Here is a 19,196-nt window from a genome sequence, read left to right on the forward strand (position 1 = left end):
AGCCGAAGCATTCAATGCTAAGTTAGCCCCTAAATATATTGGGCCGCTCGAAATCCGAAAGATTATTTCACCGGTAATTGTCGACCTGCGAGACTCTGAAGGCAGATGGTACTGACAAGTACACGTCCAGGACCTAAAACGGGCACTAAAAGAAATAGAAACAGGCGAAGAAATAACTGAGTAAAATTTAAGAGCCGACGCCACTGTACCACGGCCCCCCAGAGCCTACACCACTGTTTAAAAAAAAAATATATTAAAAATAAAATTTTTCACCTTATAAGAAAGGGTCCCCCTGAGGCGACACCCGTGGATTTTCAGGTCCCCGAGATCCTACGCCGTTGTAAACAACCCGTTGCTACGCGGCGTACTCAGCGCGGTAATTACCCCCCCCCCCCCCCGAGCGCGCCCCCTCGCGGTACCTGCGAACTTTAGTATAAATAGCGCGACGTCACAAAAATTTTGACTTATCTCCTCACATTACAGCTCGGATAGACGCGCTTATAGATACGAAATTAAAAAATGTCCGGATATAAGAATAAAGTATCAAAGCTATTCGAAGTTGTCGTAGACAACTATAAGGAAAAAGCATGGTGGAAGTATACATGGTGTGCTCGGTTTGGTTAAACCACGCCCCTTTTCTCGCCGAAGTGTCGCTAAAAACGTAGTGCTGCCAACCATGAAAAATGAAATGTTTAACGTCGGCAAGTTGTCTCGACTGCGTTGACGGTATCTTTGTCTCATGTACCGTGATTGCATCATCTTTCTCTCTCGGGATATTACCGCAGCAGAATAACGTGTCTAACGGATCGAGCGAAATTTTGAGGACAACAGTGTCGAGATATACTGTTACTGCCGAGTTATCGAATTCGCGTTTATTAAAAATGGTACGCTGCGTAGTGAAATGCTGCAAAAACACTAGGGAGATATGTGCAACGGAACAAGTAAGTTTCTTCCAATTGCCGGAAAATCCTATAATGCGTGAGGGATGGATTCAAAGAATTGGAGAAATTCATCTGCCTACAAATATTAAAAATGGTAAGTCCTACAAGTCTTATTAAATAATATTAAAAGATAATAATTTGTAAAACCGAGAGATAATTTTGTAGGTTAGAGCAAGAAATATAAATGAATCATGTTTTTCTTTTTTTGAACTGAAACTTTGAGAATAGGAGTTATTAAGATTTATCTATATTCAGTGATACACAGTCGAAGAATAGTTTGTCGCTGAATCGAATTGCACTTAGCTTACTTTACACAGAATCATGTTTGATCCAATGGATTTATTATCTCGGTTTTTATGTCATATTTTGTTATTCAAAGATTGTACTTACAGCAGAATGTGATGCAATTCTTAGTTTTAAAGAATTAAAGAAATATATTATATTGTAAATGTAAATATACTTCAAAATGTAAATATCAATGTGACAATATTCTGTACATATGTCAAATTATTTCATGTATTGCATTTTTGTTTTGCATGACAATGTTTACCTTACTGCACTGTATAAAACATATCTTTCTTACCCCCATTTTGAACATTTATAATGTATGTTTATATCACTTACATTGTTTTCAGCAAGAATCTGTTCTGCACATTTCACGGAAGATTCATTCTTAAAAGGAAAGAGGAATCATAAAAATAGAGATGGCATTCGAAGACGAAAGCTTATTCCAAGTGCAGTTCCAACGTTACTTTTGTCATCAATGGAAAATAGGTAACTATGAATATCAGTAAAATATATTCCATATTACAATGTACACTCTTATTATGTTATAATTTCATAATAAGTATAATTTTTTATTTTTAGCATTGGCGATACCGTTCGCATGAACTGCAAAGTAATCTACAAAGATTTTTTACTTCCTGTCAAAACATGTATGAAAGAAAGATCAATTACTGAAATGGATTCAGGCAACCAATGGCAGAAGAATCTTTGCAAAACGATAGCGTCGGTGGTTCATCGAATGCAGGGGAAAAAACGAATGACATCGAAGCATCGGAATATCAGTCTAGCAGGTAAGAATCATAAATTAGCCCAAATTTGAAACTGAAATTGCATGAAAGTGGAGCTAAAATGATTTTCCTAAAATATCGCGTTTTGCAACGTTTTTTTAAATACTTAGATAGTATACTTAGAAATTGGTCCATTTCTTTATGCATTTGCGTATGGACCAATCAATTTCCTTATGTTTATGCGACTATGCAAGTTTGTCTGGATAGGCTTCAAATGTTTCTGAAAATTAAGAAAATAATGCAAAATTATTTTATTTCTTTTATGACAAATAATATTTCAAAGAATAGCCTTCCAATACAAATTAATATGCAATGATTCATAAAAGTGACTTTTTCTGAAAATTGTACATACTGATGTTTAAATGTGAGTATTAAGGATGAAGTTTTATCGAATCGTTATGCAATTTTGTGTCGATATTTGTTGCGATTAGAAGTGTTTTTCTATATGTATGTAATTTAGAACATTCTTTTCTTGCATGTTTTTTCAAACTTTTATTGCATGTTCTTTCATACTTTTATTGCAGTCAACGACTGGATGATATATGTTTAATATGTCGAACACCACCGAGCTCATATAATGCATGTGACAACGTATATGGTGCTACTTTTCCGAGAAGGCATGTTGAAATTAACGATTCCATTTTCCGTAACTTATTCTTTAATATTACTTGTGTTAGCAGAGTGAATAATCATTCTTATTGCAGATCTCAAAGAAAGAAAAATGTTGTTTGCCGAAACATCCTACGTACAAGTACAGCGGGAAAGATATCGTCCAGAACTGCTGTGAAAAGGGGCATCGAGGTTGCATCGAAAGTCCAAGAATGCGCCAGCGAAGAGGGTACTCCATCGTGGAAGCGTAAACAGCGGTATGTATATTGATCTTTTTGCAAATCCCGTTAAAAAACGATTTGTATAATATTGTTCAAAGATCTCACATAATGGGTGCTTTCCAACAAGATACAGTTTGAGAAATGTCTTTGCGTTCACACACTTTCGATGGCATTATATATTTATCATGTTTACACGTATATTTAATATTGAAACATTTTAAATACATGAATATATTTTTCTAGATTTATGATGGAAAATTGTAGTAGCAGTATTAGCGGCAGCGTCTACAAGTCAACAACTAATAATGACCCGAACGTCACAATTGACTGGCTGATGGTTGAATTACAACATCGCCGTTCAGTTGGTGAATTTCACGTACTGTCTAAGCTACGCGGTTTTGAAGATCGACGATCGATTCAACAGGAATGCGATGCATTAAAATTGCAATTATTTCAGAAAGATGACCGTATAAAAAAATCTTATGAGAGAAAACGAGGAATTGAAAAACACACTCAATGATCTCCATGCTAGATCTGTGACAGCCAATGTCAACAAAAATCTTGTGCAAAAACTGTCCGAAGAGCAGGTAAAAGAAATACTCAAACCATATTTCACGGAGGGTCAAATACGATGCATCGTTGAACGTCGAAAGTGGGTTTACTGGTCGATTGATGACTATGCTTCAGCCCAGTGATGCGGTATCTACTACCGGGCTCGCGGCTCTCGAGCCCCAACACAAGTAAGAAGCGCTTACGTCACACGTCTGTGTGCGCTCGGCCGTTCGGCTATAGAGAGAGAGCGGACGTCTCTGTCTTGCTACCATCGAGCCGACGTAAACACATTGCGGACGGCAAATGCTCAGAAACAAGCGCTTTTAATCGAGTAAGGCGAGTGCCTAGCGGATTCGAAGTCCCGTATTCGAGACTTGATTTTCGCAACTTTTTTTTTTCTTTTTTCCACATTTGTTTCTAACAGTGTAAGTTAATAATGTTTTTTTGGCTAAAAAATATTATTTCGTATATTAATAATATATTTGCATATGTTAAACTAATAACTAATTATTTTAAAAAGAATACTAATTTGCTATTATAAATAGAACAATGAAGTCATTTTACAACATACATATTGCAACAAAGTGCAATTTAACATGTGCAATTATTGTTAATAAATATAAAATAATATTTTTTAGCCAAAAGCATTATCTAATGATTCACTTGATGGTACAGTGCTAGAAACAAATATCGAAAAAGAAAAAAAATGTTACAAAAGCAGTTTTCAAATACAAGATTTTCAATATTCCTGCCACTCGCCTTAATCGATTAGCCACGCTTGCTTCTTAACATTTATCTCTATTGAAAGATTACACACTTGGAAAATTTTTAACTATTTATTTTAAATTACTGCATATTAGCAAAAGTTACTGTACTGTGGAGATTAGTGGAGAAACGGTAACATACAATGCAGTCAAATACATCTTACAAATGCAGTCAAATAGATCGAAGATTTTCTGCACTCTTGTTAGCATGTTAAAGTATGTGTAGCGTATTATTAGTTCATTAGTAATTTTAAGTGTTATTAATAGTGGTCTTCCACACCACCTTTGAGGTTCCACTAACTAGGCGCGTTCGATTTTTTTTAAGTGAATCGTCGCCTGGAGCCCTATCGTACCACTTTTTTAAAATTGAAATTCAAGATAAAAGTAATTATTATTGTTTTGATGTTGATGGACCATCATCTGCAATATGTAACGTTATATTTTTTTTTATTTTCCCAGGACTACTGGCGTACAGTGTCTTTGCCGACATCAAAGACAAATGCCTCTCATTAATGTCCATATTTAGCACTGTTTCCTTACGCGATTTTAATGCTGATTTTAAAACACAAAGAGCGTTAACATTGGTGACCGAAAGTTTGTTGCGTTTTTTGGTTTTTAAATCAGATAAAACTGAAGACATCCTTTCAGGATCTGCATTAGAATTAGGCAGTGTTTGAATAGCATTCACCAAAGATTTCATATTAGGATATTTTATAGTGTTGTTACTTCGTAAAATTTTTTTCCACATATCATCAAAATTTAAATTAGAAAAATTTATTTTGTCTGTCTCAGTAAAATCTTCATGTAATTTCAACCATTCTTCCCGCAAACCGTTTTCGTCAAATCCGCCTATAGTTTTGGCAATAAAAGAAACATCGTTAAATGATATTTCTCTATCATTATCTGATAAAGCTACATTTGCTTCTAAAACTGTCAATGTGGACAAAAATTTGTCATTAATTGGTAATCTTTTACTAATTTCTTCAGCAGCGGTGACGTAAAATTGTAAACAATTTTCTCGTACATTTGTAATTATGTTACATTTGTAATCGTACATCGTGTCTGTAGATCCTTCTTTTATTAATTCATCGAGATATTCCTCGCATTCGGATCCCAAATTTATTTCTTGTAAAGATTTTTGATTCTCTTTTTCAGAAAATTTAATATTAGTACATACGGTTTTCAATAATTCTGGCTTCAAAAAGTATTTGCATATTGTTGTTAAAAATTTTACTGACTTTGGTTGCAATAAATGAATTCTTGTTTCTGTTGCTTGGAAAAATGCATTAAATGAATTAAAATAATCTAAAATATGCTCTAAAAATAAAAAATATGCTTTTACATCGTAACTTCCCATGACAGACATTAAATCTTTTGCAGACTTTGATTTGTCTGCCAACGCCATATCAGTGAGAAAAAGCTTGATAGCATCCCAAGATTCAAGAATTCTTTCAATACATGAATGGCGAGAAAGCCATCGCGTATGAGACAATTTTAAAATGTTGTGACTTGTTTCCAAAAAGCAATCACTAAAGTCTCTATAAATAGCTGAACGCTTAGGACTACTATTAATATAATTTGAAATTTTTTTCAAAAATTCTTCGCAATACTCTGGTATTTTTGCACATGCAGAATGTGCAATCAATGCAGCAGAATGGCATGGACACGCAAATGTTAGTAAATGTTTACAAGTTTCTTCTAATTTTCTTTTAAATGACGTATATTTTCCTACCATAACAGGCGCATTGTCACATGATAAAGCAATAATATTTGTAAATGGAATCTGTAATCTCCACATCTCATTTTGAAATGCATGAAATATTTTGTCCGCACTGCTACTTTTCGCGTCAATATTAATTAATTTTACTAATTGCGTGCGAATATCTAATGTTTCAGAATCAACAAATCGAACAAGAAACGTCATCCACTTTTCATTAGAAATATCAGACGTTTCGTCTATAAAAATAGAAAATTTGGTATTTCGAATGCTTTCAACCACACGATCTGTTTCTATTGGGCATAGTACATTTGAAATAATGTTTGTACATTTCTTTCGGCTCATACTCATTTTTTGTAATACGTCCGAATCCTTTCCTATCTCTTGGAAAAAATTGAGAATATCTTTCGCAGTTTGGAAAGGAATATTTCTATCTGCGATCAACGCTGCATATCGAATTTCTGCCAATTTCCTTCGCTCTTTAAGTGAAATCGATTCCTCTATCATATCGACATCTTCGTCTGTTTCTTGTTGTTTGTTTTGTTCCACGTGTTTTTTAGAAAATGCGTGACGATATACGTTAGATAAATCTCCAATAAATGATTTGTTGCAAAATGTGCAAAAAAATGCACGCTTGTCATTTGACACTTCGCGTAACCATGGCTTAAATAATGCTATATCCAACCATTCTTTTTGAAATTTAATGTCATTTTGAAATTTTGGTTCTTGGACTTATATCGTCATCTGATATATTTTGTTTCATCTTGTCCTTATGACTCGCAGAATTTGCATGTCTTGCAACATGCGATGAATAGCAAGACATTTCTTTATTGCATATAATACAATAAAAAAGACTTTCGTCCGATGATACTTTACGAATCCAAGGTTTGAAACAATCATCTTGAAGCCAAGATTCCGAAAAACTTCGTTTACGTGTATTTTTTGCCTTGTCACTCATTTTTATAGTAAAAAATAGAAGTTAGAGAATAATATAGAATAATTTGAAATGCACGATCGCAGTCGGAATCCCTGCAATACGAGTTAACTGTCTGAACACGAAAATATTACAAATGCATATAAAATATAAAATATAAATAAAATATTTACTTGCAAGTATAAAGTAACAGGACTTTAAGACTCCAGTTTCGTTTGCCAATGCGCCAATAATTAAAAAACTATATAATAATAAAACATTTAAAAAAATATAATAAAAGAAAAAAGAAATATAATTTATATCTCACTAGTTACGGCTATAGTATCTTCTTCAAACAGCAACACGCAGCGAAACAATGTCTCGTAAAATATTAAATTATAATTATTATAATAATTATAGCACTGGGAAAATAAATATACGTATTCAACAAAGATTTTCAAAGATTTTTACTGGACTGTAACCGATGGTAACAACCAAGAAAGTGAGCATTGTGTTTTGATATTAGGAATTATATTTTATAGATGTATACAGAATTGACCGTGAGACGTGCGAGTGAATAAACGCAAAATCTTGAAACAGACGAAGACGGAAGAAGTGTGTTAAGATTGCTGTTTTCGTATTCAGCTGTTGTTGTATTCAGCTGTTTTAATAGAAAAATAAAATATATACAGAAATTGTTGAAAATTAAATTACATATAACACTAAACTTTCATACATTTATTTTCAATAATTTCTTTATACATTTTATTTCTCTATATGTACTTTATACTACTTTATAACAATCTTCAAACCATAAAAGAATTTTTTAATAGACGGTCAAGAATTTAGAGAAATTTACTTTTATTTTAACTTTAATTATTTATTTTATTTTTATATTTATTTCTTTTATTTTTGCACAAGATATGGTCCATCAACATCAAGACAATAAAAATTACTTTTACCTTAAATTATAATTTTAAAAAAGTGGTACGATAGGGCTCCAGGCGACGATTCACTTAAAAAAAATCGAACGCGCCTAGTTAGTGGAACCTCAAAGGTGGTGTGGAAGACCACTATTAATAACACTTAAAATTACTAATGAACTAATAATACGCTACACATACTTTAACATGTTAACAAGAGTGCAGAAAATCTTCGATCTATTTGACTGCATTTGTAAGATGTATTTGATTGCATTGTATGTTACCGTTTCTCCACTAATCTCCACAGTACAGTAACTTTTGCTAATATGCAGTAATTTAAAATAAATAGTTAAAAATTTTCCAGGTGTGTAATCTTTCGATAAAGATAAATGTTAAGAAGCAAGCGTGGCTAATCGATTAAGGCGAGTGGCAGGAATATTGAAAATCTTGTATTTGAAAACTGCTTTTGTAACATTTTTTTTTTTTTCGATATTTGTTTCTAGCACTGTACCATCAAGTGAATCATTCCCTGCCAGCATCGGTACGTGACAATTACGTCACTATAACGTGTTAATTCGTCGCACGTTACGTTACAAGAACGTCTCATTTGGTGTTCGAAACGTAATTGTTACGTCATTATCACGTAACTAACAGTCAAATTTTTCGTGACAGAAACGTTATATTAACGTGTACTTGTGACTTTATATGACGTGTTAAGCACCTATTCATCACCTAAAAATAATCGGTTTTGAAAAATTAAAATTGGTTTTTACTATATGAAGAAAATTTTATATTAAAAATTACTGTGATATATAATTGCTGCGGACCGTCAAAAACATTTTAAAGTAAAGTGCTATAACGTAAATTTACGTAATTTTTACAGTTTTATGTAGCACCTTACTTTAAAATAGTCCTGATGGTCCGTAGCTAATACATATACATGTATATACACACCATAATAATTTTTAATATAAAATTTTCGTTATATAGTAAAAACTAATTTCAATTTTTCAAAATCGATTGATCATTTTCAAGTGTGTGTTACACTATTTAATATTGTACAATAAGAATAAATAAATAAATTTTAAATTTTTGTTTTAAATTAAATATCACAAAATTTATTTTTATTTTTTAAGATATATATATTGTAAATATACATTAGAATATATTAAAAGTATATATATTTTTAGATTTTTATAGCAACATACAAAAAGATATATATATTTCTACAATGTCTTTTAAAACTGACTTGTAACAATTAAAGCAAAAATTAAAAACAAACTTCTTACTATATGCATGAATAAAATTAACATTCTATATATATATATATATATATCTACATACGCATGTACTAATATGATCAGTATATGGTCCAATAAAAAAATCTGTACAAAAAACAGATTCTCCTTGAATAAGAACGCGCTGATATTTTTGTAAGCATGTTCTAAATACTGATCTATAATATATGCATATATATATATATATATATGTACACGTAAATGAAAACATAAATGAAAACCTTCGTAAACTTACAAATTTGTTACTTTGTAACAATTGTCTAAGACAAAATGTAAAAAAAAAATATTATTTATTATTAGTGCAAAATAAACATTCTCTACATATACATATCTTATACAAGTATATGTATATATTGCACGTAAGAAATAAATGAAAATTTTCGCAAATTTTAAAAATAATAAAATCAAAATGATACAGTTAATAATACAGTTTACGCATTCTTCAAACTGAAGTGTTTTTTTACCCGCAAGTATATTTTTGTAAGCAATTCTCAATTTAGAAGTTCAATAGTTGGTTTTTTTTGTTTAAATAGATTCATTATTTTCCGAATTATCTGAACCTGAAGTTATTTGAGGTTCTTTTTGTCGGCATTTTTCCTCTTTCCTGGAACAAATGAATGACAATAAAAGTATATTGTTTGAACTATATTGAAAAAAAAGTATAAAAAACTTTTTCTTATTGTCTTTTAAACTTACTGAGATTTTCTTTGTACTCTTTGTTTCGCATGTTTTAACCATTCTGCAACAACAGAAGAAATTTGCTCATACGTAGCATCTTCATGTCGTATTTTAACAACAACTAAAAATTATAAAATTACAAATTATAAAGTAAATGTAATATATGATAAGACAAAAACAAGCAGCAGTAAGTACAAGTATTTGAGTGGAAAGATGAATTAATTATTTATCGTTTTTGTATAGATGTAAAGAAAAATCATTGTCCGATAAATTGTACGAACTTTTAGTTAAATATAACATTAAAAGTACATATTTATATAAATATAAAACAATCATTTGTAGTGTATCTACAAACTTTTTAAAACAAAATTTGAAAATATTAAAAAAATTAATATAAAAGTTATATGGATATTTTTATTATAATAAACTTATAATAATTTAATATTTTAATAAATTTTTTTCATATATCTTGATACATATAAATATCTATAATTTTCTATAATCAAAACTTTTAAACATACGAATATTTATATGTATTTATAAAATGTATTTATAAATGTATTTATTAAATTATGTATTCATAAAATGAGACTAAATGACTGAAGTGTTAACGTTAGTGTGCATATAGAAAAAATGAAATTAACTAGAAAGCTTTTACCATTTTACCATAACATATAATAACAATTTTATAATAGTTGTTTGCAAAATACACGTAGTAAAGAATTTATTTTGTTTGATTCAATTTATTGCACTACACACAAATGCTAATACACTTATCATTAGACATACTGAATATAGGAAAAGTACTTACGTGTCAAAATTTTAGATATCTCCAAATTTTGAAATGCAGTCTTGCATCTTTGTCCTAACCAACTGTAATCTTGAGCCATTTCATCGGTTATAAGATAATGTAAAATGTTCCGGATTGTTTTTTTAATATCTGCACTGGTAACTTGCGTAAGACTTTTCACCTTCAAAAAAATTGAATTTAATTTCAATATATATATATCATCTTATGTACTTTAGTATTTTAGATAAAATAATATTTAAGTATAAAACTTACCAGTTTTCCTTTGAATGCAGAGTTGTTTTCAATTTTGGTTTCCACTTCTTTAAGACTATTTGCAGTCTTAATAGGAAAAACTTCAACAAGTGTATTGTGTTCATCCAAAACGGATTGCACTTGTAAAGATTCACTATTTTTTTCCAAAACATCTAGTCTCTCAATGATTTCCCGATTTAAGGAAGTGAGGCCATTCATAGATATCTTCAAGTTTTGTACTATTTTCAAAATTTGATGAATTTCCTGATTCATTTCTAAAATAATAATTACATCAAAATTTTTGTTTACAAATTGATACTAATATAAAGAAAAGTATTATACAGTTTCTTTTTACCTTTATCATTATTGGAAGATAATACAGAAATATCTAATTTTTGACTTCTAGAGTTAGATGATAATGTTTTATTTATATCCACAAATGGAGAAGAGTTGTTCGATACATGAGATTTACTATGCGTAGCAGCTGAGACAACAGAACAGGAATTGTTCAATACATTAATTTTCGTGACATCTGAAATATTTGAACAAATATTGTTTGATATACTAGTAGCTTTGCTAGACATAGCAATTGGCACTGGAGGAAGTGGCGGTAACTTCTTTTTTAGTTTAACATTTGTTTTTCTTTCACGGATCTGTTCTTCATCACTTTCATTATCGCTTGTAAATTGTACTTTAGCATGATCTCTTCTTTGTTTCTTTTTTTCATCTGTATTATATGGTGAGTCAACATCACTTTGATATTCGGCTTTCTTTAGTTTAACTTTAGCATTTAAAAATGAATCTGAAAATTGAAAGAAATACATTTTATATTTATTTATGTAAATTATTTATATAATATTATTTATGAAAGTGAAGAAATGAGAGGTTAGAATAAAAGAAAATATATAGAAAGATTACAAGTGTGAAATCGAAAGTTAGTGATTAATATAAACCTGTTTTATAAAGAATTGCTTTAATTGGTTCTAATGTCCAGTTATCTTTTATAGAACTCCTTGTACGAACGAGAGTATCAAAATCTTTATTTGTTTTTACTTTAGGCCAATATGCTAAAGTTTCATTTTCAATAATCCAGTTATCTGGAATGATTTGGATCCCATCGTAGAACTCGATAACATAAAATAATTCTTTATCATCCATGCCAGTAATTTTTCCTTTTTATATCTTATATAATAATCTAGAAAAAAATGAATATATATAAATTAATATTTTGCAACAAATTTAGAAGAAAAATCGAGTTTACATATATAACATACCACAAAATTTCAATATTTTTGTTCACATATTGTTTCTTGAAATTGTTATTCATGAGAATGTAATAGAGATATAATGACATTTTTGTTTTTTTTCCATGGTACGCATAAACATTTCTTTTTAATAGTTCCATTAAAAGGCCATTGTTTCAGATTAGAAAGTTTAGATGCAAGATAAACCCCAACAAGTTGCGATTTGCAAGGGAGAGTATAAAAATCTTCAACAACAGTAAAATATTGTTCTATTAGGACTAAAGAATTCTTTTTCTTATTAAAAGCAATATTTCTGAGTATCACAATAACTCCGTTATAAGTCAAAAAACAATTATCTCTTCTGTCATCAGCTATAAAAGTAAAACCAAATCCAACAATTTTCATGTATTGAGGATCGCTACAATCAGGTAAAAGGGGGCCATCTTCATGACAAGATTCTTGTAAAACGGTAAATTCATTTTTTCTGACATATTTTTTGTTTACATCTATCCAATTGTGTATTTCTGCATATCGGCGATGTAATTGAGATAATATTTGTTGGGGTTTACGTATGAGACCTTTAATTTTTTGAAGAAAATTTTCAAAACGAAAGACTGAGAAGGAATCAAGTGGTCCATGTTTGCGTACATCGTTTGCTAAATGTAAAAGAGCATGAATGTTGAAAGATACATTTTCTTCGCCATATAGTATAGTAAATGTTTCATTGAAATTTTTCAACAGTTTATCAGCGTAAATAATCATTTCTTCACTGGCATTTTCCATGCACAAAATCCGCAAAGATACATGTAAGATCAAAAAATTCAAATATATGTTATTATCTAAAAGTCCTTGCAAAACTATAGGTCCTATGTACAAAAGGAATTGTCGAAATTCGGTTGCCTTGTAATATTTTAAATCTTGTAATGATCTTGGTTTACGAGGAAATTCTAAAGTCATGCACATTGTGGCGGCTCACCGCCACACAGCTGTACTGAAGCGGCATAATACGCCGCGGCGCCGCTACGCGCCGCAGGCCTTCTACCAGTTACAAGCTTGCGGACCCACCGCCAGGTTGCGCAGGCGGTGAAGAACCTTCTCGCGATCAAGCTTCGATCGACGAGATATAAAAGAGCTGCTCCGCAGATCTTTCCTCACTCACTCGCTTCAAGGCGAGCTCTCACTAAGGGCCCTTGAACGGAGTCACAGCTCTGCTTCGAAGAGCGCAACCAGCAAGTCTTCTCGACTTTTCACAGTGCCTGGGAAGGCACGGAAGCGAAAGACTCAGTCTCAGCTCTGACCGCACACCTCACGTAGGATGTACAGCTACGGTCAGCTGACGCACCAGCATCGCCGTCGCCACCACAGACTCTACAGCGGAAAATAATTCCCTTAGAGTTCTGTGCCCGGTTGACTCGGCCCCCACGTGACACTCACGTTCCGGGGACATCCGAATGCGAAGGCCTCTCCCGCCTCGGCTCGCAGACTCACTTGCGACTCACATCGAGAGCCGGACGGTCGCAGCGCATGGCACAACGGAGACATACTCCACCGCAACGCAAACCTCACCGCCGGGATGCAACACGCACCCTCGCATGAATCGTCCTGTTAAGGACCCGATTCCAACCACGCAGACGCGGCCGGTAATATCTTACCGCGCCCGTCACCTTTCATTCGAAACTCGCGGCCTTACACTCTGCCGCGAATGCGCCTATAAACTGGTGACCCCGACGACTGGTCGAGAAAGATGGGCCAATCAGAGAAAACTGGCGAGACGCAAGACAGCGACGCAGCGCAAATCAGAGAAGATTAACAAACGGGCGAGTTTGTGGATCATTTGCATTAAAAAATGAGCAAACTCCGCCCACGCATACAACGACACGGCCACGGCAGCACCTTCATTCACAAGGACGTGGCCATCTGTCAAAAAAGTTGTCGTCAGACACGACGGCCCAACCAGGGCGCTACAGCAGCCATACGACGGACCTTATCAAGTCGTACAACGAACGAAAAAGTCTACAGGCTATTGGTCAACGACAAGCCAATCAACGTCCCCATAGACCAATTGAAGTCAGCATACGTCAGGGACGACCACAAGCAGCCAATAGAACCAGCCGCAGCCAAGCAGTCAAGACCCTCCACAGCCGACAAGAAGAGGAGCGGCAAAACATCAAAACCAACTACTCGTTTTCAGGCTTAAAAACTGCCAAGGGGGTCCTGTGGCGGCTCACCGCCACACAGCTGTACTGAAGCGGCATAATACGCCGCGGCGCCGCTACGCGCCGCAGGCCTTCTACCAGTTACAAGCTTGCGGACCCACCGCCAGGTTGCGCAGGCGGTGAAGAACCTTCTCGCGATCAAGCTTCGATCGACGAGATATAAAAGAGCTGCTCCGCAGATCTTTCCTCACTCACTCGCTTCAAGGCGAGCTCTCACTAAGGGCCCTTGAACGGAGTCACAGCTCTGCTTCGAAGAGCGCAACCAGCAAGTCTTCTCGACTTTTCACAGTGCCTGGGAAGGCACGGAAGCGAAAGACTCAGTCTCAGCTCTGACCGCACACCTCACGTAGGATGTACAGCTACGGTCAGCTGACGCACCAGCATCGCCGTCGCCACCACAGACTCTACAGCGGAAAATAATTCCCTTAGAGTTCTGTGCCCGGTTGACTCGGCCCCCACGTGACACTCACGTTCCGGGGACATCCGAATGCGAAGGCCTCTCCCGCCTCGGCTCGCAGACTCACTTGCGACTCACATCGAGAGCCGGACGGTCGCAGCGCATGGCACAACGGAGACATACTCCACCGCAACGCAAACCTCACCGCCGGGATGCAACACGCACCCTCGCATGAATCGTCCTGTTAAGGACCCGATTCCAACCACGCAGACGCGGCCGGTAATATCTTACCGCGCCCGTCACCTTTCATTCGAAACTCGCGGCCTTACACTCTGCCGCGAATGCGCCGCTGGCGCACTCAAGTTACACACACACCTGTACATACATACTTCTCTCTGACAAAGAAATAAACACATTTCTACACAATTGACTCTATCTCACTTCTCACCAGTCGAACACAATCCATTAGGCCATACGCCTATACACATGTTTATTGAATTTTCTAATCTGTTTGAGATTCTTTTTTTAGTTGCTTGACCAAGTTTATAATAATTATTTTTAGTTGTCCATAAAGTTAATAATTTTTTAGTGACTCCTAAACAAACAACATGCATGTAGTCGAGAACTACATCAAAAACTAAATCCAGATGTGGAATAAATTGCATAATATTATTATTGTCTTGAAAGTCAGTATTATCATTAGCCATTTTCAAGTCATCATTTGTGCCAGGAAAACACACTCTGTTTTTCACATATTTGCCATGAATAAAACACTTTAAACAACTTTCATAACCAGTATGGCCTTTTGTAGAAAGTAAAAAGGATTTTGCAGGAGTATCTGCACTTATACATTGTAATCTCACAGAAAGCAGTCTATTATTTATTTCTAAACCATTATTAATCAGATAACTGACTTCATTGACAAAGTCTTCTAGGAATAAATTTATGTCATTTGGTTTTTTATATCCACAATAAGCTCCTACCATTATTTCACCTTGTACTCCCGCAACACTTATTAAAATTGGCCAAAGTTGTTGACCTGAAGATTTAGATAAAGGCAACCCATCAATATTCAAAGTTAAATTAACTTTTTCAATATTACATTTTGATAATATTCGAACTAATTCACTTATAAGTCCTTGATGATAATATTCCCCAGGAGGTACAGATTTAAGTGGAGTAAATTTAGGTGTACCTAATATGGTGCGAATATCTGAAGGAAATACAGTTTTAAAACATTTATGTTTTCTTATGTCCTTCAGTAGCACATTAACATGTGTCATAGGTACATTTAAAGTTTTACACCATTTAGCAAGATGAGATGTAGTAAAGTCATCTTCCATTTCATTGTTTTCAACTTCACAATCATTGATGTCACAAAAATTGGTATTGTCAATTATAATTCCACATGCGTTACTGGTATCACTATTATTACTAGTATCGCTATCATCTTCTTCATTGTTATTATCTATATTATGAAATGCATTATTGTTGTCATTTTCACAGGTTTCATTACTCTGTTTTCCATCACTTTCATCATTATCTTTTTGGAATCTAGAACGATTCACATTTTGCTTATTCGAATATTGACAATTTGTTATTTTTCTCAATCGATAGCGAAAATATCTCTTTGAAAGTTGGCTCGCCAATTTTCTGCTTCTTATAGTTTGTGACATTATGGAACTAGAAACATTGAATTTAATTTTATCTGTTACTTTTTTTTTTAATAAATTTCTTATATAAACACTTGCAAAATATTTTATCTATGCTTAATGCTTATTGTATAAACAAAAGTGTGATTTATCATAAAAGATACAATTACATAAAATATATTTAACAATATGTAATAAAATACAAAATGCAATAGCACTCGTCCAACAGAATAAAAAAGTAAAAAAAATCAAATATAATTCTTATTTATTTAACCTAATCTAACACAGAGGTTATATTAGGTTAAATTAGGTTAATTATGTATTATAAGTTTGACGCAGAAGTCAAAGATTTAGAAAGAGTAATGAAGGCAAAGAAAAAAAGAACATAATAATGCATTGAAAGTAATTATGACAGAGTGTATTAAAGCGTAAAAACTGGTTACTTACATGTTGGTCTACTTGCAAGCTCACTTAAAAGAAACACTTTTCTCTTCTTCTTCAAGGATTTGGCCTTGATTGACTATGATTTGTGAATAAATTCTTATCTTTCTGATTTTTATATGAGTCCTCAATGCAATATTTATAATCACCACACAAAAATATCACTCTGAATAAAGGAAATATGTGCAAGAAATACACGTGTTAACGTTGAGAAAGAGAGAGAGAGAAACTCTCTGTTCCCGCTTTCTGCTACGGGCGGCGACCGGCGGATATCAATTTTACCAACTATGTGGGTGTAACATTATTGCAATAAGCAGCAGTATTATCAATATAATATGCAACGTCTTTGCGACGTAACGGTTACGTGTTAAATTTAATTTTATAAATTTAATAATTTGATTTTATAAAAAGTAAAATACATTTATTTTCTAAGTAACAATCATAAAACAACAGAAAATAAGACAAATAATTAATTAAATTTTATTTGTATGTTACGTCGCGGTAACGTGCGAAAGACGTATCATATTTTTTGTGACTTTGTGACCAAAATAGAACGTCTCTTTCACGTATAGTGCTGGCAGGGATTAGATAATGCTTTTGGCTAAAAAATATTATTTTATATTTATTAACAATAATTGCACATGTTAAATTGCACTTTGTTGCAATATGTATGTTGTAAAATGACTTCATTTTTCTATTTATAAGAGCAAATTAGTATTCTTTTTAAAATAATTATTTTAATATATATAGCCAATAGAGCAAGAGCTGGATCGATTTGCTCAAAAATTCCTTTTATTTATAAAATTCTACAGACGTTTCGGCCAAGGTACGTGGCCATCTTCAGTGTAATACAAATTTTAAAACTTAGTACATGATTAGCGAAGCTTTGGTACTATTTTTGACTAAGGAAACGCATCCTGTTAAAGTGAAAAAACCAAAATTAGGGGTATTCTCACGGCTCAAACAAGTTGTAGAAAAAGATTATATAAATACCTCTGATAAACGTGTAGTACAATGTGGTTAGTAAAGTTATATACGTGTGAAGCCACGGACCGTCTAACTTGCAAAATTAGAAAAAATAAACCAGATTGAAAGCAATTATAAAAAATTAGATAAAACAAAGATATGAAACCATAAAAAAAAAATTAAAAATAAAAATAAAATAATTTTGAATATCAATACCTTAACGGTTCGTCACTACTATGTAAAAGCAATTAAAACTGTGACATGTGTCCACGGATGTGAGTGGGACTCGACTGGTAAGGATGTAGGATGGAAAGGCAAGAGGGGATAGGTAAACGAAAACTACAGGGTGGGGAATTTTTTGAGTATTGGAAGATATGTATCCGGTAATGATTCTGTGTCCTCCTGTTTGTTCAGTCCTGTATTCTGTCTTTTTATATGTAGCATTTCGGAAGTTAATCTTTTACTGTAACAAGGTTCTCTGTCTAATATATCAATTTCGTCCCATTTGAAGTCATGATTAAAATCCATTCTGTGGCACGAAATTACTGAGGGGGAGTCTGATTTTTTATTAATATCCGTTCTGTGTTCTTTTATTCTAGTCCGTAATTGTCTTTTTGTCTGTCCTACGTACGTAGCGTCACAGTCTCGGCAAGAAATCTTATACACAATATCACATTGGTTCATCCTATCTAGAGAGTCTTTACCAGTTTTTATAAATTTGTTCAGTTTATTGTCACACGAAAAGGCCAACATACTGTCGTTATTTTTTGAGATTTGAATAAATTGTTCCGATAAATTTTTTACATATGATATCGTAAAAATCTTTCTTTTGTTATTATTATTCGTATTTGCGTTGTTATTGTCTTTTTTGTTAAAATTTTTGTGTATATGAAATTTTATTCTATTTTTAAGTTGTTAAAAAAATAAAATCTAAAGGATAACTGTTGTTTAATAAGATAGTTATTATGTCTTCTAAATTCTTTTGTTGAAATTGTGGATGGGATAACATTAGTACCCTATCAACCATGCCAATAATAACGCCTTTTTTGTGTGTTAAAGGGTGGTGTGAATGGAAGTTTAAATATTTTCCCGAGTATGTAGATTTATGGAAAATGTCAAAGATAATGTTTGAGTTGTCATTAATAATTAAAACGTTGAGAAAATTAATCTGATTTTTATTACTAACTTCCAGTGTAAATTGTAATCTTGGATGTATCGAATTGAAAATGGAAAAGGTTTTATTTATAAGGTCGTTAGGGACTGCAATGAGGATGTCGTCAACATATCTGTAATAAAAATACGGAGTGCACGGTAAACGTTCTATGGCTAAACATTCTAAGTCTTGCAGAATAATATCCGCTATGATGGGGGATAATGGAGAGCCCATTGGTGTACCAAAAACTTGTTTGTACATTTTTTTATTGAAATTAAAAAACGTGGAATTTAGAATGAGAGAGATACCCATAACCAGTTCATTGAGTAGTATGGAAGTATGCCCCTCTATCTGACCCCACCGTTTTTTTATGCTATCGGCCGTATTTTCAATCGG

The 19,196-nt window shown here is 33.1% G+C and overlaps 2 protein-coding genes across 8 annotated transcripts; one reads left to right on the plus strand and one right to left on the minus strand.

Annotated features, from left to right (window-relative positions):
• Positions 1-395: 395 nt before the first annotated feature.
• Positions 396-8,455, plus strand: LOC105669384 (uncharacterized). Of its 5 annotated transcripts, none has more exons than XM_012362314.2 (7): positions 407-1,035; positions 1,577-1,715; positions 1,809-2,017; positions 2,539-2,631; positions 2,719-2,880; positions 3,088-3,220; positions 3,302-8,455. In XM_012362314.2, exons 3-7 carry the CDS (start codon positions 1,920-1,922, stop codon positions 3,362-3,364), a joined length of 549 nt encoding a protein of 182 aa, XP_012217737.1. In that variant the 5' UTR covers positions 407-1,035; positions 1,577-1,715; positions 1,809-1,919; the 3' UTR covers positions 3,365-8,455. The 5 variants fall into 5 exon arrangements, 4 of the variants coding, with proteins under 4 accessions (XP_012217748.1, XP_012217737.1, XP_067216037.1 ...); XM_067359936.1 differs by having other exon boundaries at positions 409-1,035; positions 3,088-3,209; XR_010891379.1 differs by lacking the exon at positions 2,539-2,631 and having other exon boundaries at positions 396-1,035; positions 3,088-3,209.
• A 551-nt stretch (positions 8,456-9,006) lies between these two features.
• On the minus strand, positions 9,007-16,825 carry LOC105669396 (putative leucine-rich repeat-containing protein DDB_G0290503). Of its 3 annotated transcripts, XM_067359934.1 has the most exons (8): positions 16,688-16,825; positions 15,572-16,271; positions 11,685-11,926; positions 11,087-11,533; positions 10,753-11,006; positions 10,501-10,660; positions 9,708-9,750; positions 9,007-9,615 (listed from the first exon to the last, which is right to left on the minus strand). In XM_067359934.1, the coding sequence occupies exons 3-8, from the start codon at positions 11,887-11,889 to the stop codon at positions 9,537-9,539; spliced, it is 1,188 nt and encodes a 395-aa protein (XP_067216035.1). In that variant the 5' UTR covers positions 11,890-11,926; positions 15,572-16,271; positions 16,688-16,825; the 3' UTR covers positions 9,007-9,536. The 3 variants fall into 3 exon arrangements, with proteins under 3 accessions (XP_067216035.1, XP_012217769.2, XP_067216034.1); XM_012362346.2 differs by lacking the exons at positions 15,572-16,271; positions 16,688-16,825 and adding an exon at positions 12,006-13,682 and having other exon boundaries at positions 9,708-9,810; XM_067359933.1 differs by lacking the exons at positions 15,572-16,271; positions 16,688-16,825 and having other exon boundaries at positions 9,708-9,810; positions 11,685-13,682.
• Positions 16,826-19,196: the final 2,371 nt, after the last annotated feature.

Source organism: Linepithema humile, chromosome 7 (genome assembly GCF_040581485.1).
Source record: "Linepithema humile isolate Giens D197 chromosome 7, Lhum_UNIL_v1.0, whole genome shotgun sequence".
Classification (NCBI taxonomy): domain Eukaryota; kingdom Metazoa; phylum Arthropoda; class Insecta; order Hymenoptera; family Formicidae; genus Linepithema; species Linepithema humile.